Genomic DNA, 24,368 nt, shown 5'->3' on the forward strand with positions numbered 1-24,368 from the left:
GCCGCCAGCACCGATCGGCGACGCGGGGAGGTTGCTGAGGGACCCCGCGCCGGCGCGCCTGGTGCCGGCACTGACCTTCCCCGGCCGGGCCGGCCCCGCCGGTGGAGCTCCCGCCGGGAACGCGCCCTTCCCCCAGACCGGCGATCCTCGCTGCGGGCGCATCTGCAAACTAACGCTGACCTTCACCGCGGGGTTAACTCTGATGTGCTTTTGTATTAGCTAAATGGGACTTTTTGTTTTAAAAAAAACCAAACAGATAAGAAAAGAAAAAAAAAAAAAAACCTCTTGCAGAATTGCTTTAAAAAGAACAAAAGTGCTAGACTGGAAGAGTAAAGGTGAAGGAAAGTGGATTCACTGTTTTAGATCTCACTTGGGCTTAACTACTGAACCAGTTTTGGTGTTCGTTTTTTCAACTTTCTTAGACGAGTTTGGGTTAAAAGTACACTGAGAGTAGTGTTTGTTTACCTATAGGGACGCTGTTAGGTAGTTTGGTCTCTAAATGTTAATGAGGCTCCAGGTTTTCCTTGAAATTATATTTGCAAAAGTTGGCAAATACTTAAAAGTGGGTGTCCACATTCTGTTTGGAATCTGAATGTGATTTGCTGAGATCTGTAAGTCGTGTCCAACCTGAAACCTTAAAGCTATTAGCTTAAAACAAACACAGGAGCGCTACCCACCCGCCACCCTCTCCAGGACTTTGAACAGTCCTTGTGTAAGCAAAGTATTGACAGAAATTACTTGCAAATAGCTGTGTTTTAGAGAACAAATCAGTTATTGATATTTCTCTTTAAAATTGAATTGCTGTTGTGTTTTTGTTTGGCAATAGCTGTGTGATGGAATATATTAATCATGAAAATGCACCTTTTCCTCTTCACAAAAAGTCGACCATGCATTTTGGTTGAAAAATGCTAATGTTTAATAGTGTGGTTTAGCAGTGCACATTTTTGTGAATCAGCTAGAAGGTGGGGTCAGGAAGAAGAGATTGCATTCACAGATTGAGCTGTCATTTTGCAAATCCTTTTTTACTCCGTAGATTTTGTGTCTTTGCAGTAGGAACAGACGTGTTGCCCCATTTGTTCCCGCACCCCATCACCTGGCAGGGGAGGAGCAGAGGAGTTTCTCTTTCATGTTTCTCCTGCTGTGCTGGCAGCAAAACTCCACTTGACAGGAGCTGACCCAGTGTGTTCTGTCGGAGTGGCTCCTTGTTTGCCTAGGAGGGAGGTTGCTACTGTTAACGAGCCCACAGAAAACAATTTCGTGATTGCAGAAAATTTTTAAGCCGGGTGTGAGGCGGGAGCTTTGCTGTTTGCTCACATGCAAAGGGCTCATTCCTGCTGGCTTCTGGGGCTGCTGTCCCCCTGAATGTTTATAGGTTAACCCCTTGACTTGGAGGAGTTCCAGATTACAAGGATGGGATGGCATATGCTCTTCAGAGTAGCAGTAGTCGCATGTCAGTGCTGTGGGTTGAAAGGAGATGGGAAATAGTTTCTCTGTGTTAATGGTTTGAACTAGAGAGATCCGGAGGCAGGGGGAGGGCATGTGTAGCAGCTGAAATAAATGGTTCATCAAACGTCCATAAAATGAATGTTGATTGTAGTACAAGAAACAGTGAGATGGAGTCAGTGCTATGAAACCTAAACCTGGAATATGAAAGTTAACTCACGTTTGTGTTATCTGTATGTATAATGGAGAAACGAAAGGGTGAGAGGAACAGAAAGTACCTTACTAAGTGAGGGAAGAGATGTTGTGAGATACAAAGCATCCAGGCAACTCAGAATTAAGTCAATATCTGTCAAACAATACTAATAATGAATACTGTGAAAATGCACAGTTGAAATCCAAAGAAATTTTAATTTGCAATAACTTCATGTGATAGCAATTTGCTTTAAATATATGGTGTATATTCTGCTTCAGGTAAACAGATTTTTAACGCATGGTTCTTCCAAGTAATAACTGCATTGTTGTTGGGTATATAGCATGATATGAAAATATGTGTTATCAAGTAAGTAATTTAAACAATAGGATTTCTTAGGCCTTGTTTTTCTCTGCAGCAATTACTGAAGCTGGTTTTACACTCCGTGTCAGTCTTCAAATCTGCCAAAACTTAAGGGCAAATCAGTCAATTCACTTCAGCATTTGTTGTTCACTGGTTTAAAAAAATGAGAATTTAAAAATCAAGAGAGAATAGAGCCTAAATTTTGCATTTGAGTCAAGATGTCTTTTAACACGTCCCCCAGCAATTTAAATAAAAGCAGGAAGCTACAATCCAGCACTGAGTGTTCTTGGCATGCTGGTTTCTCTATCATACCAGTAACTCTTCAGAAGTCTCTGTAAGATGAACAATTAGTTAATTACTTAAAAAATTATAGAGGCTATAAGTCTTTTTATGTGTTGGAAACTCTGCCCATAACATTACAAAATGCCCCTTAAAAATACTTCTGTCTGTTTGCAGCTATATTAAAAAGAAAACCACATCAGTTAAATGGATCTAAATGGGAGGTGCTTGTGTTCTACATATAATATTTATTGTGATCTGCTGCTTCTCTTTCCCCGGCTAGCTGATGACAAGAGAGGGGGGTGCGGCAGGTTCTCCCTGGAGCTCCATTGAATCCCAGTTGTCAGTTGTTTCGGCGCAGTATAAAACACAGGCAGCGCACACGGCTCCCAGGGAAACCTTATTTGATGGCAAACTTCCCCTTTTCCTCTCCTGGGACCCCGATCAAGGGGCGAACAAAGACTTATATCTCGGGGGAAAGTCAGGGGAAGGCGCAACTTCCAACAAATCAGGAGAGTTGGGAGTAAAAAACCTAGGCAGGGAATAACAGGAGCGAACCAATAAACTTCCAAGGGAGGAAAAACGGTTTCTATAAATGGGTAAAGTTTGGAGAAATAGAAACTAGAAACTAGCTGATGAAATAACTGGGAAAAGGCGGAGACAGAAGGAAAACAGCACCAAGGAAAACCACCAAATCACAAATCAAACCATAAACCTACTAATAAAACAAAAAGCACGATACAACAGTGATCGTCTTGTTTGTTTCCTTGTTTTTGTAGGAAGGGGGGAAACTGGCTTGAAGGGGTGCAAATGAAGGCTTTAACTTTACATTAGGAGAAATCTCTGAAAAGCATGCCAAATCAGTTGTTATATCTGTGTGGCCACTCTCCTTTTGTGAAATGGAGATAATATTATCTTTTTTACTCTGGGTTAGGCTCATTAACTGAGTGGGAAGTTCTGTTTGTAAATCATATACTTATTTGACTGCTAAAGGAAGTCTTGCAAAGAATGCTGAAAAGATTTAACAGAAAATGAGAACTTACCAAATGTAATGGTGAAATAAAATAGTGTTTTAAAATAATTACGAAATGTTCTAGAAGCAAGTGGCCATCATACAAGGGCTTTGGATATCCATAAATATCTAATATAGATACCTAATATATGAGTTTTGTGGAAAACTGCCCAGGCCAGGATTTGTTTTCCTCTCATTCAAGTTATGAAATAAGGTTTATGCAGAACCCATTATATATTGGTTTTCACACTTAATTGGTCTTTTTAATGTGTTTTTTCACTTTAGATATTAAACTTCTTTGTGAGATAGGATGGGTCATATTTATGTTCTATATGTTTATAAGGAATGATTTACCACTAAAACTTCTCTTAATTCTCTTCCAGAACTTCAAGGATTCCAGACCACTGTTACTGAAATGATATTACAGAAGGCAGCAATTGCATTGTGTTGGTTGGATGAAACCTGAATATTTACTGTCAGTCGAGTGGGTGAAAGCCCTGCCTGCAGTTTACATGTGCAGGTCACTGCGCTACTGTGTTAGTCACTGTCTCTATGCAGCAATGACAAGGCTAGAAGAAGCAAACAGAGAAGTGAACATGCACTCATCAGTCAGATACCTTGGCTATCTTGCCCGAATCAACCTACTGGTTGCCATTTGCATGGGCCTTTATGTCAGGTGGGAAAAAACTGCAGATGCACTGATTTTGGTAATATTTATTCTCGGGCTCTTTGTTCTTGGAATTGCCAGCATACTGTACTACTATTTTTCAATGGAAACAGCAAGTTTGAGTCTCTCCAATCTTTGGTTTGGTTTTTTGCTTGGCCTTCTCTGTTTTCTCAATAATTCTGCGTTCAAAATGGATGTGAAAGAAGAAGCTACAAAATATTTACTTCTCTCTGCCATTGTTTTAAGGATATTATGTGCTTTAGTTGAGAGGATTTGTGGTTGTGTCCATCATCGACCAACTCTGCTGACAACAGTTGAGTTTTTGGAGCTAGTTGGATTTGCAATTGCCAGCACAACTATGCTGGTAGAAAAATCTCTAAGTATTATTCTGTTGGTCTTGGCTTTGGCCATGTTGATTATTGACTTACGTATGAAGTCTTTTTTGGCAATTCCAAATTTGGCGATTTTTGGAGCCATTGCATCCTTAGTCTTTTTTCCATCACTGCAAATCCCCACAAACCCTTTTGCCTTGGCGTGTTTCTTCAGCTGCCTCATTTCAGATCCCCTTCTGGACGTTTACTTCAGTGGACTTTCGGTTACTGAGCGATGGAAGCCCTACCTGTACCGTGGTAAAATTTGCAGGCGGCTTTCTGTCATCTCAGTTGGAGTCATTGAACTAATCTTTTTCATTCTTGCAGCCTTTAAGCTACGTGATTTGGACCTCTGGTATTTTGTGATACCTGGTTTTTCTATTTTTGGAATTTTCTGGATGATCTGTCATGTGATTTTTTTTATAACTCTTTGGGGATTTCACACAAAACTCAATGACTGCCACAGGGTTTACTACACTCACCGAGCAGAAAACAACAGCCTGGACAGAGTCATGGCATCTAAAGGAATGCGTCACTTCTGTTTGATCTCAGAACAGCTGGTATTTTTCAGCCTTGTTGCAACTGCTGTTTTGGGAGCAGTCTCTTGGCAGGTAAATAATAATCTCTTTATCTTGATCTCCTCTTGAAAATAATCTGAGAATTGCTGGGTCCCTAAAATTCCTAAAATTTGATGGTGTGCTGTGGGTTAGCAATTCAGATTTGGGATGGGTGGTTTCACTGTCTTGGGCTTTGCACTTAACACTTTGAGCTGCCTGGTGATGTGTAAAAAGCAAGTGCAACTTACCAGGTTCCTTGTGTTGGCAGCATGGGAAAAGGTAAGTGCTTCCATGGCAAAAGAGGTGAGCAAAGTATTTTGTATTTACCTACATGAGAAATTGTTTTGCTTTTAAATTCATTGTGCCATAAAATTTGTTTTCAGAATAAATCATTGTGTTAAACCCTAGTAATGCTCCCTAAATCTAGGGCTTTTGTTGTGGACTATTTTAATTAGATTGAAATGTATTAAATAATATAATTTTCAGTAATTTAGCTTTGCTTTTAATCAATTACATGGAATCAGAGATCAGCTGATAAACTGATAAGTCGTTGGTATAACATGAGCTTTAAGTGTCTCACTTTCAAATCTGATTATGCACCCCAGGATATGATATCTGAAAGACCAGTCGTTAAAATCACACAGTGTCCCTTGACTTTTCTTTCCATTCATGGGTTAAGGATGTTGTTTTTTCTTTATCAGAAAGCACACATTTCTTTCAAAATGTTTGTTCAGCGCCCAAGTTAAGACACATGGTGTGTTGTCATAGTTGCAGCAGGGCATTCAGAATTTCTTTTCTGTTTCAAGTTGACATAAACCACAATAGCAATTAATTTTGTGTCCATTCACCTCTTATATAAATTACAAACATATATTAATGTATATAAAATATTCTTTTACAGTAGATCAGGTTTGCAGACATGTCTTTGTACTGTTTCCAGAACAATTTCCTGCCCACTCCTGTGGAATTTCTAATCCTGAAGATTTTCTCAGATTAAATAACCTTGTGGATGAATGGTATTAAAGAAATTAGTGGAAGATTAAATTAACAGTTTCTTTGTGACTATGTTGGGTTTGGTTTGGGATTGGGTTTTTTTTGTATGAAGAGCAGGGGAATTTTAACAGACAAGCCTGCAAGGAACACTGAGTAGTTTTGCTTTTTTTTTTTTTTTTTTGGAACATTATCAGCACTCACATCTGTGGTGTTTGGACTTGCAGAAAGGGCAGAAGTAAACAGAACCAAAAAAGTAGAGATAATAAACAATCCTGATAATAAACAACAAGCAATCAGTTCAGTGCAAAAGTTGAGGAGAATCAAGTTGGCAAGTAGCAGGTTGGAGGCAGGTAGGTCGGAATAGTTCCTCGTATGGTGCGGAGCTCTGGGGCTGTGTATCATGGCATGCCATGTGTGGTGCCCCGTGATTGAAGGGGCTCAGGAGGAAGCTGACAAAATTCGCTGGGGTTTCTGTGTAGTATCTGGAAACCACATCTGGCTCAGGGAGTTCTTGAGCCACTGGTGGTTAAAGTACTCAGGAAACATGTTTTTTCTGTCCTAACATCTTTCCTAGGCATGCATTTGGCCTCTTTGGAGACCGGACATTCTTCTGGATGGGCCTTTGGAGCAGATTAATACAGCCATTCATACATTCTTATATTAAGGAATTTTTTTTACACTTTACATTAACATTTTTAACATATTTTTCCTTAGAGTTTCTTAGGAATGCCAAGTATTCCTTGGTCTCCAGTTCCCGAAAATGTGTTTGCTCTTCTAAAGATTACTTAAAACATTTTTTGCATATGTAAGATGTAAGAATTTTCAGTCTTTGCAACATTAGTTTAGGATTTCTGTAGTTATTTCAGTATGTGTGAATTGTATTTGAAATCTGTTGAAAGTGACCCGGAAGATGAAGCATTTTTTGTTTATACCTTTCCTCACTACTGAAAGCTTGTTTAATGATAGTGCATTTGATAAGAAAGGTGGCTTGAAATCACTTTGTGGTCTGCCATTTGACCTCCTACGAATAGAATTGCTAAAAATCTGAGCCTTGGAAAGGTGCTTCCTGTCAGCTATAAATAATTAGTAATAGCTTATAAAAAAAAATCTCAGTTACAGCCAGAAATGGAGTGGTGGGAAGTGGCGGGGTTCCTGTTGATGGAAAATGTTTTGCAGACACATTATATATGCCCTCTTAACGTTTCTAATACCTGTAATATCTGTGCTTCATATGACTCTCATGCATATGAAAAGTCAAGACCCAAAGCGCCAGTTGTCTGTTAATTGGTGTCTAGAAGTATCCTGTTTTATTAAAATTGCCAGAAAAATATCAAATCTCCTTTTGTGGAAGGGTTTTTAAAGTGAGGTGAATGAACTTGCTGTAGCAGGGACAGTGGTTTTCTTACTGATGCGGAGCTGTTGACGCTAAAAGTCCTGTCAGTCAAGGACCTTTCTTTAAGGGGAACATAGCCTTTGTAATAACACAAGGGTTTAAAGTTTCTGTTCATGGTACTTGGGTATTTGCTTGGGGAGAGCTGTAAAAGTAATATATTAAAGTTAGGTGCATCAAAAAATGGAGTAACAGCTCTTCTTTCAGTGAGGCATTTCAGCTGGGACATGGTCTGCTTCTGAGAATAATCCTTGTTATAGCTGCGGAGGAAAGATGTTTTGTTGGTAAAAATGTACAGACATTTTCTTTGCAGAAACTGCAGGAAATGGTTAGCACCTGCCTTTACGTTTGTGTGAGTAATTTCAGTCAGATCAATAGACTCTTTAGCACCAGCTTATTTCAGCAATTAATCATGTGCCTGGTTGTAATTAGGCCCTTGGATTGGACAAGATCCAGAAGAAGTCATGCAAATGACTCAGATATTACTTCTTCAAGAATCCAATAAAATGATGAAAAATTTGCAGATGAAGAGCTTGTAATTTTTAGACAAAGATCTTAGAAAGGTTTGGGGCACTCTTTTTCTCAAAAATTTAAAATCAAATTTTGTTAAGTACTCTATGTGAAGGTTTTCTGAATTACTGGCCAAAGAGAATTATTATCCCTGGAAGGCTTGTATTTAGTACTACCAAGAGAAAAATTAACTATGTTAGAGCTGGTAAAGTAATGGAATGAAGTACATTATTCAGTACATTATTCTTGGTTTTAGTGAATTTTATGGGTTAGTAAAATAATAGTATTCTTTACATGCTTGAGTACTCATACTTAAATGGATGGATGGTAGCATTTAACTTTAATTATTTATAGGAAACAAAATAAGTTTACTGTATGTATGAGTACTTTCCTGTTTGAGGGAGAGCTAATGATTTTGTAGTTTTTATTCTGGTGTTTTTATTCTGCCTCTATATATAGCAACATCTATATTTACTTAGACATACTTATATTAACATCACAGGTTAAATAACTTGAATGCAAATCATATCCAGTCTTTCTCTTTAGCCCTGCTTTTCTTCCTATCTTGTATTTTTAATCCAATCCTCCTTAGGCTTTGTTTGTTTGGAGCTATTTGTTGTTTCTTTATTTCCCCCCAGAGTCCCTGCTGCATCCTCTGGCCTCTTTCCATATTTTCTCAAATATCCATGCCATTCCTGCCTTTTTTCATCTGTCTGTCTGGTCATGTTTAGTTCCCCCTTTCTTTTTATCACAGTTTTTCCTCTTCTTGCTGATTTGCCTTCAATACCTGTGCTTTGCTGTTATTATAAAGACTGTTCTGTTGAGTTTCTTTTCTAATACATTTATTCCCTCTTTTCCTACTGTTCCATCATCTCTTAAGCTGCATTCTGAGTTCCCATTGCTCACTGCTCACCATTTCTTCTCAATCTAACCCTCTATCCTGTGTACTTTTGCTGCCTGTCTTGCTCTCTCGGTGTGTGCTCAGCCCTCCTTGGCTCTCTCCCTCTCCAGTCCCATCCCGAGGGCTACCTCAGGTTGCCTGCTGAAATTCACAGTGGCAGCACACCTTGCTGCCGTCACCACCACTTTGAGAGCTCCTCAGTCCTGAAGGGGATTTCTGGTGACAAGAGAAAGTATTCATTGTTAGTCTAAAGAGTCTATTATGTGTTTAGCTTGCTGTCAAAATTTCATTAGTTCCAGGATTCACATTTTTGTATTTAAAAACATCAGAGTTTTAGCGTGATAACTGCTTGTGATTTTGCTGGAACAAATGCACGTAGATAAAAGCACAGGCTTTGCCATGGCTAGAACAGGAGTCAGGGATGGGAAACACAGCACATTAAATCTATCTGCCAGTGATTGTGACAACTTTTCTCTGCAAACTCTTTTTTACTAGATTTTCCCACTCGAATAGTCAGAGGTAAAGTATTATTTATTGATCTCCATAGACTGTCTATTCGGTAACTTGTTATAAGACTGTTTCCTCTGGTAGCTGATGTACTTTGTAGCTTTACAGATTTTGTCATTAAACTTTTTTCTGCCTGTAATATACGTATCTTGTCTTCATTTAAAATAAGCTGTTCATTGAATGTTTGTAGATTAGTTAGCATGTTACCCTTTTTCTCCTGAGCCTTCTCTGTCACTGAGGGTGTTCTATTATACTTCTTTTGTTTGGGGGGTTTTGTGTATCTTTGTGTGTCTATGTATAAAAACAGGTAAATACTTGGATAATGGAAAACAAAACAGTATTTTTGCTTGGAAATGCACAAAGGCATCTTTGTAAGCTTTCTCAGTTATTGGTCTGTTAGATATAATCCCAGACACCCTGCTGTGTGAGCAGTGGGTTGGACCAGACAATTTCCTGAGGTTCCTTCCAGCCCCAACCATTCGGTGATCCTGTGACCATCGTAGTTGACATATATTTAGTGTTTCATTTATGTTTTAAATAAAAGGGCTCTTCTATAGGTCTTTGTAATTGGCTTCCAATTTAAACTAACATTTTAAGCATTTTGGGTTTTTTTCTTCAGTCACACATCCATAATTAAATACAGTTCCAGACTTACTCTGCTTCAAACAGTGGTTTTTCTTTGGGATAGAAGTTGTTCTATCCATGAGTATAAAATGACATCTTGGCTGTAAAATACCTCTAAATTCTTCTGGTGTTCTAAGTGTTACACTTAACAAGAAACAGTGCTCAAATAAAGAGAAAGTGGAAAGATACTACTACTAGTGAAATCTGACTAGTAGTAAAAGAAAAAAAATGTAAGAGTGTTTTTGTTGTATGTCAGTTCAGTCATCAGAGGCAAGAAGTAGATTTTTTTCTTTCACCTTTTCTGTGTTACTTGAAATGAGACTTAATTGATAATTCCTTTAGAACAAGATAGACAAAGGCAAAAAAAAAAGAAAAACTAAAAAAAACCCCAAAGATTAAGAGATAAAATGATTTCTCATGTTGGTTTTTTTTTTCAGTAGGATTGCCTAGATGGTCCCTGTCTTCTGTTTGCTTTTTGAGCAGTCTGTCTGGAATCAATGAGCACTTGGAGTTCAGGGAGGTACTGCAGGTTCACGTTGCTAGTGCAGTCGAAAACAATGAAAATGGGTTGAACACATGAAAGAACAAAATCCCTTTCTGGCTCTGCCTGTGCATCCATGGCCATCTGCTCCATTAAGGACCAGTCATCAAATCTTTGGGATTTAATAAAGCACTGACAGTTTCCATCTGGAATTTTAGCTGTTTATCTTAAGGGAGGAACCTGTCTTCAATTTTACTGCAATAACTAAATCAGATAGTTTTTGCTATTTGAAGTTTAATTGTTTAGGTATTTTAAAATGCTACTGGTCATTTTTTTTGCAGTGCTAGATTAAGATATTTTATTATCCTACTATAGATTTGTTCTAATCATCGTTAGGTGTTTTTACACTTATGATATATTTCTTCTAAATCAAAACTGTTGAAAAAGTGCTGACAGCAAGTACCAGTGTCTTTACATTAGATGGATGTCTACAAATATAAAATATCCAACATTTTCCTATTCCATAGCATAAGACAGACACTAAAAGACAACACAGTTGGAACCTCAGATGGAGCTGAGTTGATTCATAACACTATAGAGCTTATTTCCCATTCCTGTTGTAATATTTGGTACAAATTCAAAACAGGATACAGGGCAAGATGGATCATTGAAATGATCCTTTGTGTTTCTGTATGAGATCCTTAGTTCACAAGTACTTGGGAATTTTCTTTGCCAGTATCTTCATATTAGTAGGAGCATTTTCAGTAGCTAAGTGTAAATATTTTTTAGGAGTTAGACTCAGTCAGAGTGAGTCTTTGTGATAATTTCAATTCGTGTTGCAGCAGAACGTTGTTTGTTTGTTTTTTACAGAAATCAACTATGTATTAGTAAATGTAATACTTTCCAAAACTGCTTTGTTCTTACGAAACAGGGCAGCTTAATATGGAGTATTAGCTCTGTGAATGCTATGAAGTCCTGTAGAGGATGTTCCTTTATTTGTCTGGTATTTGTGTAACTGACAAAGAATTGTCTTTTTAATTGAAATAATGTTCACAAATGATCTCAGAATTCATCTCTTGTGTGATACTTAGTATTCCGTAAGTTAAATGTATATTTTTAATGATCATGGAATGCTTTAGGTTGGAAAAGACCTCTATGATCATCACATCCAGCCATTAACCCAGCACTGTCAAGTCCACGACTAAACCACGTCCCAAAGTGTCACACGTACACATCTTTTGAATACCTCCAGGGATGGATGCAATACAGTGTGCTGTCATCTGATGCCAGCTACATAATATCTGTGCTGTACCTCACTGATTAAGGCCTGACCCTGCAGATGCTTACAGATCTTCTTATTTTATGCACACAATTGTTTCGTGGCATTTGATATTCTTGCCTGCTTTGATAAACTAAGATATGATCAGTTTTTACAGCTAAATACTGTGCTGTCAGTGTTTTCAAATGCATTCCTTTCAAAAGAGTGATCCTTGCTTACCAACCACCTTCTCCCCAAGCTTTTCATTTGTCTTTACAGTAATTCACCATGTAATATGTGGAAAAATAAATATACATTACCAGTAATACTTTGCATGTTTCAGGGCCCAATTATGTGGGATCAAGCAAAGGGATTTTCATACAATGCCTAAATCTCTTCACTTTCTTTTTAGCCAACCAATGGGATTTTCATGAGTGCATTTCTGATTGTTCTACCTTTGGAGTCCATGGCTCATGGGCTTTTCCATGAGCTGGGAAACTGCTTGGGAGGAACGTGTGTCGGGTATGCTGTTGTGATTCCCACCAACTTTTGCAGGTATGGTTACTGTCCATTTCAGCTTCACAGTGTGTAAATGTGTTGTTTGCTCATGGAGGCAATGCAGTGCTGTTTCTTGGTTTTTCAACAATTAAACACAAATTCAAATAATAGGCAGATTTTCTGTTTCTCCTCTTTCTCATCCTGGAATGAGTAACTGCACCTTTCTGTCTAGGTAATTTGCTTTTAGGAAGCTGATGAATACAGACCAGCTGTGCATAGGCAGATTTCACAGCCCATATCTCAGGCAAAGGAGGATTGGGGCATTTGACTGAGACCAGGTATCTTACATGAGGAGATTTAATAAACCAAACATATCAGTTCAAAATAATTTTGAATTCAATTAAATGAGGTAGTGTCTACATTTAAATTTCATTAAAATTAGATTTGCAAATGGACTACATGTCATGTATTGGTGTTGAGAATTTGAAGCTGGTTTTTTTTTTCCAACATAAATGTTACCATATGAGAAATGAATGATTGTAAAGGGATTGTACTATTATTATTTGCCCATTTGTGTGTTTTTCTTAGAAGCCTTTAACTTGCAAATGCAGCTTTTGCTATAAAATTAAAATCAGTGTATGCACATTTTTTTGTAAATGATAAACAAGACCTATATAAATTATCTCTTCAAGTCACAAGGGAAATAGAGTAGTAAGTTGAAATGAGAGGCTTCAAAATAGAACTGCCCAATTTATGAAAACTTCACAACTTCAGTATGTGTAATGGATTTAGTGGATAAGGAAGAACTTAATATCAAAGAAACCAAAGATAGTATGCTTATCTTAGATAACTGTATCTTAAATATTGTAAAAAACAAATTTTCTGAGCTTCTGATCTACAGTAGTCTTTCAGCTGTACACCCTTAAAAAAATCCTGGTCCATTATTGTTACAGATTTGAGAAACAGATTTTCAAAATTCACATTACAATAAAAATAAATTTATTTTGTTTCCATGGTAACAATTTAATTCTTTCATTGTATTATATTATTCTGGCACAGGCAGTTCCCTCTAATTTTGAGCAAATGAGATATTCTTGAGCAACTGTTTAGGACCTGACAGAACTAAACTTCCTTATTAACAAAGCTTGACTATTTCAGTGATGGACCCAGTCTTCACTTGCTGTGACAAACAGTAATGATGAGGTATTCAATGTAGCTGTACCAGTGGAATGTTAATTTTCATGAAAGCCCTAGACAGGTGAGAAGGTTCAAAATCTAGTTAGCCAGACCAATAAGGAGACTAGGTAGCTTTACACACTGACTTGCAAACAAAATACATGAAGAATACACACATACATACGTATATAGGGGAAAAAAACCATAATGTCATGTTTTGTATTAGTAGAGTAAGACTTATCTCCGTATTTTCACTCACAAAACCTCTCTATGTCTGTAACTGAGCATAAATGAGGCCAATTTGGTCCAGCTGTCAGTCATGTTCCTTATCATTACCCTTATTACATCAGCTGAAGAATGATGAATGCTTTTCTCTTTCTGAAAATACATTCTGCAGAGCACTCCCCTAACTGGGTGTCTTGCAAGACCAAATTTCCTATTATTATGATTAATGAATAGCTGTGTAGACCTAAAATAAAAAGTGTATTTTTATTCGATATTTTAGATACTGTATATGTTTGTGTTTATTTATTATATAATTATTTCTATTTTATATAAAATATAGATAACAATGCAAATAAAATTCATTTTGGAACCCAGGAACTCTTTTTTATTTTTCTTATATATGTGTATTCATATCTATGTAGACATAAATACACATACATAGTTTGTTCCAGGTCTGGTTTGTAACTTTCTCAAAACTGATTTTCTAAGCTGTGAATACTGTTATCTGAAACACATTTCTTATGCTGAAAGAACAGCATCTGAACAGCACAAACAAGGAAGAATTACTATATTTGTGTGAGTTCCATATTTCAGAGTATCCGAGTCAAGTGTGTATGTGGATTTCTCTTTCATCCATTATTGGAAAGTAGTTTGCATTATGGTCTGTGCAAATTAGCACTCATTTTCTCTGCACTTCTTTCCAGCTGTTCATGAAAAAGTGCCTGTCTGAAGGCAGTGCTCCTCAGTGGGACTTCATTAAATTGTTGGAGCCTCCCTTCTTCCTATCACAGCTTCCTTCTCTCCCTCTGTCTCTCAGCTGCAGGAATAGCATAGGGCTGAGTAAGGACTATGCCTGGAACTGAAGTGTGACAGAAGGGAGATAATGGTCCCTCACTCAAATGCAGTAATTTGAGTTGTTTATAAACCGTAAATTTAAAGTATATTCGAGTTTAGAACAGCGCTACCTCATAGCACACAAAATATGCACAGGGGAAAAAATCACCAGCTACTAGAAGTCCACTAAGCATGAAATAATTGCCAGCCATAATCATTAGCTCTTCTCCTTCTCTTTAGTCCTGATGGCCAACCAACTCTTCTTCCACCTGACCATGTGCAGGAGTTAAATCTGAGGTCTACTGGCATGCTTAATGCCATCCAAAGGTTTTTTGCTTATCACATGATTGAGACATATGGTTGTGACTACTCTACAAGCGGGCTGACCTTTGATACCCTTCACTCCAAGATCAAGTCTTTTCTTGAGCTTCGGACTGCAGATGGACCCAGACACGATACCTACATTCTGTATTACAGTGGTCACTCACATGGCACTGGTGAATGGGCACTGGCAGGTAAGTGATCTGGGGATTTTTTTTTGTTAATTGTTTTGGTTATTGATAACCTTTCCAAGTCAATTCATTAATTCTGTAGAAAATCATACTGTATTGCAAAACTTTGAAGTTTTGAATGTACTTACTACCAGATTGTTCAGAATGGCAAAGAACCATCAGTATTTGGAGAGCAGTTTTATATAACTTCCTGGCAGGGAGGAAAGAAAGGAAAAGGTAGTAGTATTACAGAGCATGACTGCTGACTGCCTCTGCTAGTGGAGAGAATGGAGAAATGCGGAATCCCCTTTGGTATGCAGGTAAATTATTGTTAAGAGGTAGCTCTTTCCTTCTCTTGCGTTGAATGGCAGTCAGGTGTGGTGCTTCATGAACTTTATGTCATTTTAGCATTTACCAACTTTGATAAAAATCCTTTTACAGCCAACTAATCTTACACTTATTCTCAAAATTGTCTACTATTATTGACTCAAAATGTGTTCTTTCAAGTTCAAACACAGTTTCATATTCCCCTGATTTTCCTTGCACATGATTTTTGTATTCCACAAGGTAATTTTAAAGATTGCTTTTTTCCCCACATGGAATTAAAAGTGGAAATTACATACTCCTGCTCTAAAGACAGATTTTTCCCTGTATTTTAAGGAATATTTGTTCACTGAGGAATATTTATCACTTGTTCACACTAATGAACAAGCATAATGTTTTCTAATTCCTTGGAAATGACAGACTGAATTACAGAGTGTTCTGTGACACTGTGTCAGTTAGACTGTCACAAAGGACTGCATTTATGTCTTTAGGATGTGCTTTGCTTTTTTTTTTTGTAAAAGAATCAGTAAAAGAAACAGGAGGCAGATACACAATTCACACTGCAAAAACAGGTCTTCAAACATGTAACAAACCTTGTATCATAAAAACAGGTATGATGTGCTGACACTGTGGACTTTGGGAGTGATTGTGGGCATAGTGTAGCCTCAAGATTGTAAACCTCTATTTAAAGTGCCAGTTTAATGCCTTGTCATATGCTTGGCATAGACTTCACCATTTCCCCCTTTCTTGGCCCGTTTGTTTGGTAAACTTAATGAAGTTGTCAAATCATTGCAAGGTTTAACCTTGCTCTGCTGCTGTAGGAAACTGAGGTCACTGTGCGCAGAACGGGAATCTCATAGTAAATACATTGAAAATTTGTAACTTTTTTCTTCCTGGGGTAGAATTAATTCTCTTGGACAGCGCTTTGCCTGTGAGCTCCAGGCTCTTTGTCAGCAGTGTCTCTCCAGGTGCACGTGCCCTTCAGTAGGGCATGCCCTTCACTGTGTGCTCATGCTGAGGTAGGTGTTCAGGCACGGGTCATTTTCCATCTGGAAGCTCTGTACCTGTTTTGGTGCGGTTCCATCCCTGAACCTTTAGACCTGCTGAAGAGCAATGTGTATTTTTTCTCAAGGGCTTTATCTGTATCAGCGATTTTAAAAAGCCACAGCTTTTACTGTGAGCTTAGTGCGAGTGGTGAGCTACAGTGTATTTAGGGTGGCCAAATTACTTCTCTGAGCAGGGGATGGTATGTCTGTAAGAGCAGCTGCCACCCTGTGCAATTGCTGAGTGTGTCCACACCTTGTGTGGAGCAGACTATCAGCAAAACTCCACCTCCCACCTGTGCTCTAGCCAGCAGCATAGACAAAGTCAGCTTTCTTGCATGTGTAGGGCCAAATGTTGCTGCAAAAACTGAACAGCTTCCACCCCAGTCCTGGCTTACTACATCTAGCCACCCTGGAGTGTGACTGGGGAGCTCAGGTCTCTCTGTAGCTTGTAGGTAGCTGTAACCCAAATTAATATCTAGCCTTTAGGAGAAAGGCCAAGGTAACTGTTAAAACTTGAGTGCTGAAAGATATAGTGTGCAAATACAGTGGTGTTCAACTTCCTCACAAACCTCCTTTTCAATCCTCTGTCCAAACACAATCTTCAGCTTCTACATGGATACATGTATAGTCACATAAAGGAGAGTAGGCAGTTGTCATAGGTCTTGCATGCTTTTTTGTGATTAATTTTAGTTAAATGATGGAATGTAATATGGTCTTCCTTCCAGATATCACTGCTCTCACATGTACCTTGAAAGTGTAAACTGAAAATACAAGGCTGTACTTGTGCCCCCTGTATTGGACACTGGTGTTTTGTGACAGATGGAACCTTGGCCATCAGTTCCAGCAATGTGTACTATGCTCTGACCTGTAAAGAGGATGAAAGAGATGACAACAATGAAAAAGAAATCATCTGATTAAAAAAGTAGTTTCGCATTGCTGCCTTATGCCATGGTACAGCACAGTAGTAGCAGCGTAGTCTTTGCTTTGTAATGACATATTGCAAAACAGGCTTACTGAATTAATTAATTCAGTAGTGATGTTTCTCTGTTGTTGGAAGCTGAGATTCAGCACAGTGGTGTATAAAAGAAACTGTTAACTAGTCATGCATGAAGTACAAGCAGTCATCTGGGGGGTCATGTCTGAATGAAGGCAAAGGCATAAGCTGGGCTAATAAGGCTTTGTCTCTGTTCCTGAAACTATTGGTGTATCTGTTGTCCTGCTAAACCTGCCAGAGAGCCAGAGGTGGCCAGACACCTGCATTTCTTACACAGCTTGGTGCCTAAACCTTGTGCTGGGTGATAAGCCCATGTGTTTGATGTCCATAGGATTGGAAGCCAAGCATGTGTTTGCTTGTGTCTGTGAAGGATGAGATGGTTTTCTTTGGGTGACTCTATCCAATGCTGTTTTGAAATCACCTGCACTCCTACATAGCTACACTTTAATAAGGTTTATTTATAAGCCTTTAAATTGTGAACAAATAAAGAAATTTTTATAGATAATTCACACAGAAGATGTACCTAGGAAAGGAAAACTACTTCTATATAAGTCTCTGCTGTAAATAACTACAGCAATTTGAGGATCATGTACCAAGACAGGTCATTACTTTAGGTTTGCATCCTAGAGATTTTCTCTGGTACAAAATTTTCCAGTTTTTCATATTCTTGGAGAAATGTGCAGCTCTGCAATTTTGCTTTTACTTTAATTACAATAGTATGCACAATGCTTTAATTCTGAGATATTAATTTGAAGCACTTTTTTGTCACCCCTTACAAGTAGAACTGTAAGTGCTGAAATATGCAGCTAACAACTTTTTAAACACTGCTTAATTATATTCACTAGTGAAAAATCACTCTGGAATTAAAATTCACTTATTTTAAATACCTTTCTTCTTCTTCATTTTTTTAAGTTGATATTTTGAAACTTGAGTGGTTTTGTTGTAAACCTGTATCATAGCTTCAACTAGCCAGAACTGAGGCATACAGTTCTTTTCTTTAGTATCACTGGGGAGACAATGGAGAGTTGTTTGCAAGATGTTGTCCTTAGGTACCTGAGTAAGTAGTCTGCCTTTCAAAGCTACATAGATCCTGCAACATCCAGTACACTTAAGCAGAAAGACTTCCCAATATAGATAATATTTCAGGTTTAATTACAATCTCCTCTTTCAAAGTGCTGTTGGAACGGGAGCTGAGACAGAACATGAGAAGTTGGACACTAGTTGCAAGGGTCTTCTGACCTGACAGGAAAAAAATATTGTGGAAAAATTCCAATGATATTTTTGTTTCATTGAGTTGTAAATTGATACCAGTTTTCTTGAAGCTCTGAAAACAACTGTCTCTGTAGAAAGAATCTCTTCATTCCTGGTCATGTGAATTTTTGTGCTTGCTTTGATTCCCACCATTTGAAAATGCATTTTCTTCTGAATTCATCTCTTATAGGAGCCTATTTTAATATTCATAAAAACGTATCAAAAAAGAGTCATATTCCTGTTCCTAAAATTATTAAGACTTAATACAAAATAAACTTTATTTCAGATTTTTTTCCCTGTTTATCTGTATTTTCCAGATTTCATCAGTTAGCTATAATTTCCTTCACTCTGTAAAGGAATTCCTTTTTTTGTTATTGTTGGTGGGTTTTCTTTCTAATCAAGAGTAAGTTACTGGCTTCATCTGCCACAGCAAGTCAGTTAATACCTCTATGGAGATATGCAACACTTACAGACAGAAAGGATTAATTGAAAGCATCTGTTGTATCTGTCCAAATTGCTAAAGTAAGGGATTCTTAGAACCAGTGAAAACAGTTAAAGTTCTGCAGAAGTTTCTGTTTCTTTATCCTGATACTAAATCTTTTTGTCCTTGTGGCAGGGGGTGATGCTTTACGACTTGACACGCTGTTGGAGTGGTGGAGAGAAAAGAACGGCACTTTTTGTTCTCGACTGATCATTGTTTTAGACTGTGAGAACTCTCAGCCTTGGGTGAAAGAAGTAAGAAAAGTAAATGACCAGTATGTTGCTGTGCAAGGAGCAGAAATGGCCAGAGTTGTAGACATCGAGGAAGCAGACCCTCCACAGCTTGGTGACTTCACCAGGCAATGGGTTGAGTACAACTGTAACCCTGACAGCAACATCAGCTGGTCTGAGAAGGGCCGCACGGTGAAGGCGATGTATGGTGTGTCAAAGCACTGGAGCGACTACACTTTGCACTTGCCAACGGGAAGTGATGTTGCCAAACACTGGATGATGTACTTCCCACGCATCACCTATCCATTAGTACATCTGGCAAACTGGTTTTGTGGTCTCAATCTGTTCTGGGTCTGTAAAGCGTGCTTTAGGTGCTTAAAAAGATTGAAAATGAGTTGGTTTCTTCCCACAGTGCTGGATACAGGGCAGGGCTTCAAACTCGTCAAATCCTAATCAGCAACCAAAGAGAAAATGAAGTGAGAGCTTTGTGAACTTTCTCACTGTACCATACTTAAAACTTTTTCTATGACTATTTTTCTCTGAAAAATCTGCTCTACTCACTTTATTCAGTTTTTGAGCAGCTACAGTATATGCAACAGTTAGAAATTGCAGTCTTAAACAGAAGAGGATAGAGCTATGATATTTTGAATTTTGTTACATGTACGTAGGTAAGAGACTTATTTAATATGACCATACATTTTGGAGACAGGTCCCATGTTCATATACTTAAGGCAGCCTTTGTTTTGAGACACCAGTTTGATGGACAGGAGCTCCTGTGAATGTCACATGATGCTGATCTGTCATTTATGTTCACTGTACAGTTTAAATACAGGAAAGGAACCAAGCTAATACTTCAGTCAATTTACATGTGCTTGAAATTATGTGGTGGGATCACTGAGCCAAAAAACCCCAGAATATATAGCTACTGTATGTAAGTAGCTACCAAAAAGCTTTTGTTTTATTTGCTTTTACATCTTGTGCCCTGCCTCAGTTCTCTGCTGCCATCAGTGGAAATTTGCCATGGAAAACAAGGAAATCAGACAACCCTCTAATGCTCTGATACTTCTCAGATGGTGTGTTTTGAAGTGAGTCTTAAAAATATTCAGTGTTACTTTCAACATTAAATATCTTGCTTGTGATATTTAAGCATACATTCTCAGAAGTTAATTTATATATGGAATAAAAACTGCAGTGAATATTTTTCCCTCACCTGTTAGGTGATTCTGAATTTTCCAGGCTCTTACTAGTTTGTATTTTGAAAAGCTACTCTGAAAAAAACAAAGCAAAACAAAACCCAAGGAATTTAACAAAGAAAATAATCCTCAGATAAAAAATGGGAATACAAGTGTTGCCTTGCTTCCATGTTTATCTGAAGTCCTTGGTGTGCCCAAGATCTTGATTCTGTGAAGTTCTGAGTACAGAGCTGGACCAGTGAGTTCATTATGTATTAGAACCACAAGAAAAGTTTGAATGGATTATTCCCTTAGGAGAAGAGGGAATCCTCAGTATTCCTTAAGTCTTTTCTCCCACCCACAAGGTCCTGATTTTAATCCTTCCAGAGCTGGATGGGGCTGTAGAAATCCTTTCCTTCAGTCATAAAAGCTGAAGGATAAAATGTTTGTGTCATTTTCTCAAGTACAGAAAATTAGGGGTGAAACAAGTAAGTGGCTAAGACAGTGCAATTTGTGGTGGTTTATTTGCATAGGTGTGTGCAATTCAGTAGACGTACAGTTTACGTTTTTGTTTCCATCAGTATTTTAATAAAAGTGTTAGAGAGTAGCTGATATTTGTCTAAAATATAACTTAATAATATTTTTTTAATTTAAATACAGGCAAATAGCATGTAGCTCTTTAAGTCTTTGCCATCATGGCTTTTTTCTAATGCCATTTGAGCTTTTTAGCCAGCCAAGTTAGAGAATCTGCTAACACTGATACCCATCAGTAGCTCCCGAAATAAATAATGAGAGCTACAACAGCCAAAGCAATTTGTACCCACCAACTTCGAAATGGTGATTTTCTCAGATCTACAAGTGGCAGCCACTAAGTTCTTCATTAGTATGTATTACACAGTGTTGTTTAGCAAGGCACTGCTTCCCACACTGCTTTCCCTGTCTCCATCCCCTTCCATAATGTGGGAAGGGGATAAAGAAATAGAGATAAATTATATCCTATGAAGACTAATTGCCTTTGGGTCTTCTCTGAGTAAATGCTGTGATTGCAGCTCTGTCAGGGAATCAAGAGGTGGCAGTTGTCACTAAGGACAGAGGGTTCTCACACCACCTTACTTCAGGTATCCAACTTAAGCTCCTGATGTGGGAGCCAGAGGTAGGAGTTATCTCATTGAAATTCAGATGTTCAACAACCAGATACCTGAATCCATGCTAGTGACCTGAAGTGCTCCACTGCTCATTAGCAAGGAGAAGTAAATATTTCCAGAGGAAGACTGGTTTGGTCTCTGTTCTAGGATGACTTTTCCTGTGATTGAGGGCATTACATTTTTTTTTTTTTTTTTTTTTGTTTTGCTTTCCTGTGCCAAAGGTTGAGCAGACAAATCCCTTATGTCTCTTTAATAACCTTAGAGCAGCTCTTAGCTATCCTCTGGAGCCTGAGCTGGGTACCTAAGCTCCTTGTTCAAGCACTTAAACTGGATACTTGAAGTTGGGTTGAGCAAGGATCCATCAGGTTGCAGAAAAGCAGCACTGCCTTCTGCAGAAGTCACTGTCTTCCATTCCTGGTCATCATCTCTTGAGTATAGATGCATAAAGACTCCTTTACATTTGGTTTGTAATATCACCATTGTTTTGACTTCTCTTTCTGTAGAAGTTCACCTGATTGCATCATAAACTGTTAGAGCTTGAGCCTTAGAAATTTTTAGTAAAGTCCCCATAAATACCTCATAGTAACCCTGTGAACATTTTGAACATTTGAAGCCAAGAAGTTAATCCTTTCTGTTCTGAAAAAGCTTTAAATATCAACCATAACACTTGCCACTAATTATAATTGACAGATGTTAATGGGTAAGTTTCTACCTGCTGCTATTATATTTGTATGGATATCATCTGTATCTTTCTTTTTGTACATGAAAGGGAACAAGAAAATGTGGGATTCCTGACCTTTCCTGAGTCTGTGAACAGGAATCTGCTATGTAGTGCAGTGATGGACTTAGCTCTGGGCAGAATAAATGCAACAGTTTGTCCTGCTGTTTTGCCTCTGGATATTAAATGGTTTCCAGCTTACTTACCAAAGTTGGATTTTTTTTTCCTAGGATAGACTGGGTGTTACTTAGCTGTTTGCTGAAAGGCAGATAAAGAGCTGAAAAAGAGAGCAAAAATACTATTTGCAAAATTAATCGTGCTTGCAGATTTGTTTCTATTTTCTCAATTATAGACTTCCGGTTTTCTGAATTTGAAGTAGTTCTAACATGAGCTAAGGTGTTCCTACTTCTGATTTTGTTACTGCAAAGGCATGGTGAAAATGCTCACTTTAAAAGAAATGTTTACAGCTGTTCCAATTATGAGGCCTTTTTGGACAAAAAGACTGTCATGTGTTTCAAAACACTATCAAACCAGGGCTATGGATGATGAGGAATTCAACTTCATCAGTTCTTCACTTCTGCACTGACTTCTATCAAGGCATCTTACAGTGACCCACATTCCCAGGTGGAATTCTTCTCCAGCTCCTGGTGCTTATGACTCTTCACAGGTTTCTGCCCAGCCTCAGACATGTGCCTGAGGGACAAACACTGGGAGCTCCTGTAATCCAAGTGAGGAGTTATCCTTCTGCTATTCCTGTATGAAAGACAGGGCCTGAAGGAAATTTAAATCTAATTCCAAAGAATGTTGCATATGCTATCAGTTACGTACATGTTGTTTAGAGGTAACGTGTACAAATTTCTGGGTAGAGAGAAACATTTTTGCAAGGTTTGTACTGTATATTCAGACATTTTGCTATAAAGTTTGTTATAAACTTGTGTCACAGCATGATTTTGTGTTGACTTTGTTTCATTTACCTCCTGTATAGCACCAGCCTTGCTGAAACATGCAAATACACTGAGTCCTACAAATGTAAGTCTTTTAAAGGGGTTCAAATTCACAGTAGTATTTTTCTCTGAACACGTATTGTGGGGGGGAAAAAGCCATTATTCTTCATTTTTGCACTACTAGAGTGATGTATTTGCAGTTCCTTATGCTTTGTATGCCTTGTAGTTGTTTTCCAGTCTTCAGTTCAAGTTTTTCCCAAAATAATTTTGTGTATTTTGTAAAAGCATAGTTAATGCTTTGCTAGCAGTAAAGGACTTCTGTTGCCAGCAGTAGACAACAAAATCAGATTAATTTTCTTGTTTATAAATACCTTTTGTGGGAGGATTTTTACTGAATATACAGGTTTTAGATATGTAAATAGATTTTTTGAGTGTATTTGTGATACTTCTTAAATATATTTTGCTGTTTTGGATGCTCATTTCCATTTCATCTTTTTGTTTATGTTTTGATCGCTTTCCAGATTTCTGTGCTGCCTTTTGAATTACATGGGGGTTTGCTACACAGCTTGCTTCATAGGAGGTTTTTTATAACTAGAAATTGCAACAGAGTTTATGGAAAACAGAGTCTTTTGAAAATACTCTAAGGAATATTTTTTGTTTAATAATTTAATAGAAATGAGAAATACTAGCTTAAATTATTAATGCCTTTCACCTTTATCACTTACTCAACAAGCTAGTAAAAATGCTGTTTATACTTGAAGACATAATTTTATAGAGATATAATTGAAGACTTCCTTTACATGAGTACTTGTAGTTAGTAAAATTTCTTATCTCCAGTAAGATCAAATTCATGGAGGGTTCCTGTGTGAGATCAAGCCTGGGAGAGGAAGTAGAAGGAAACTTGGCTGCAGAATGGTGAGGAGGACAAATTGCTTCTCACAGAAATTGCTGGGGAGCTTCCTGCACTAGGTCCTCATGGGACAGTCCCAGCATTCTTCTTAACAAGCCTGGACTTGTTAAGTGAAGACTTTGGTGGGCAGCGGAGAAGCAGAGTGGTGCTGTGATAAGGGTGATGGGTATCTCAGTGGCAATCCAGTGTCCAGAGCTGCCAAGAAGGCATGGCCAGTTCTTCTGGCATGTCGACTGGCTGAGTACAAGGATGATTTAGTGGCACCTTTGGTTGGCTGGCGTTTTTTTTAACAGAAGGAGTTTAATTTTGGCTGTTGTACTTCGTGATTTAATTCATTAATTTTGCAATTTACTAATCAGTGTTCTTTTCTTATTAAACTTTTG

The 24,368-nt window shown here is 38.0% G+C and overlaps 1 protein-coding gene across 1 annotated transcript in view; it reads left to right on the forward strand.

Annotated features, from left to right (window-relative positions):
• TMEM168 (transmembrane protein 168) overlaps nt 1–23,608 on the forward strand; it is a 23,726-nt gene extending 118 nt beyond the window's left edge. Inside the window, exons 2-5 of the mRNA XM_041421044.1 lie at nt 3,671–4,936; nt 11,959–12,101; nt 14,520–14,794; nt 19,002–23,608. Coding sequence (XP_041276978.1) covers nt 3,743–4,936; nt 11,959–12,101; nt 14,520–14,794; nt 19,002–19,549 — 2,160 coding nt within the window. The 5' untranslated portion in view covers nt 3,671–3,742 and the 3' untranslated portion in view covers nt 19,550–23,608. The remainder of the gene's footprint in view (nt 1–3,670; nt 4,937–11,958; nt 12,102–14,519; nt 14,795–19,001) is intronic.
• Nucleotides 23,609–24,368: the final 760 nt, after the last annotated feature.

Source organism: Onychostruthus taczanowskii, unplaced genomic scaffold, assembly GCF_017590055.1.
Source record: "Onychostruthus taczanowskii isolate IOZ18803 unplaced genomic scaffold, ASM1759005v1 scaffold68, whole genome shotgun sequence".
Classification (NCBI taxonomy): Eukaryota; Metazoa; Chordata; class Aves; order Passeriformes; family Passeridae; genus Onychostruthus; species Onychostruthus taczanowskii.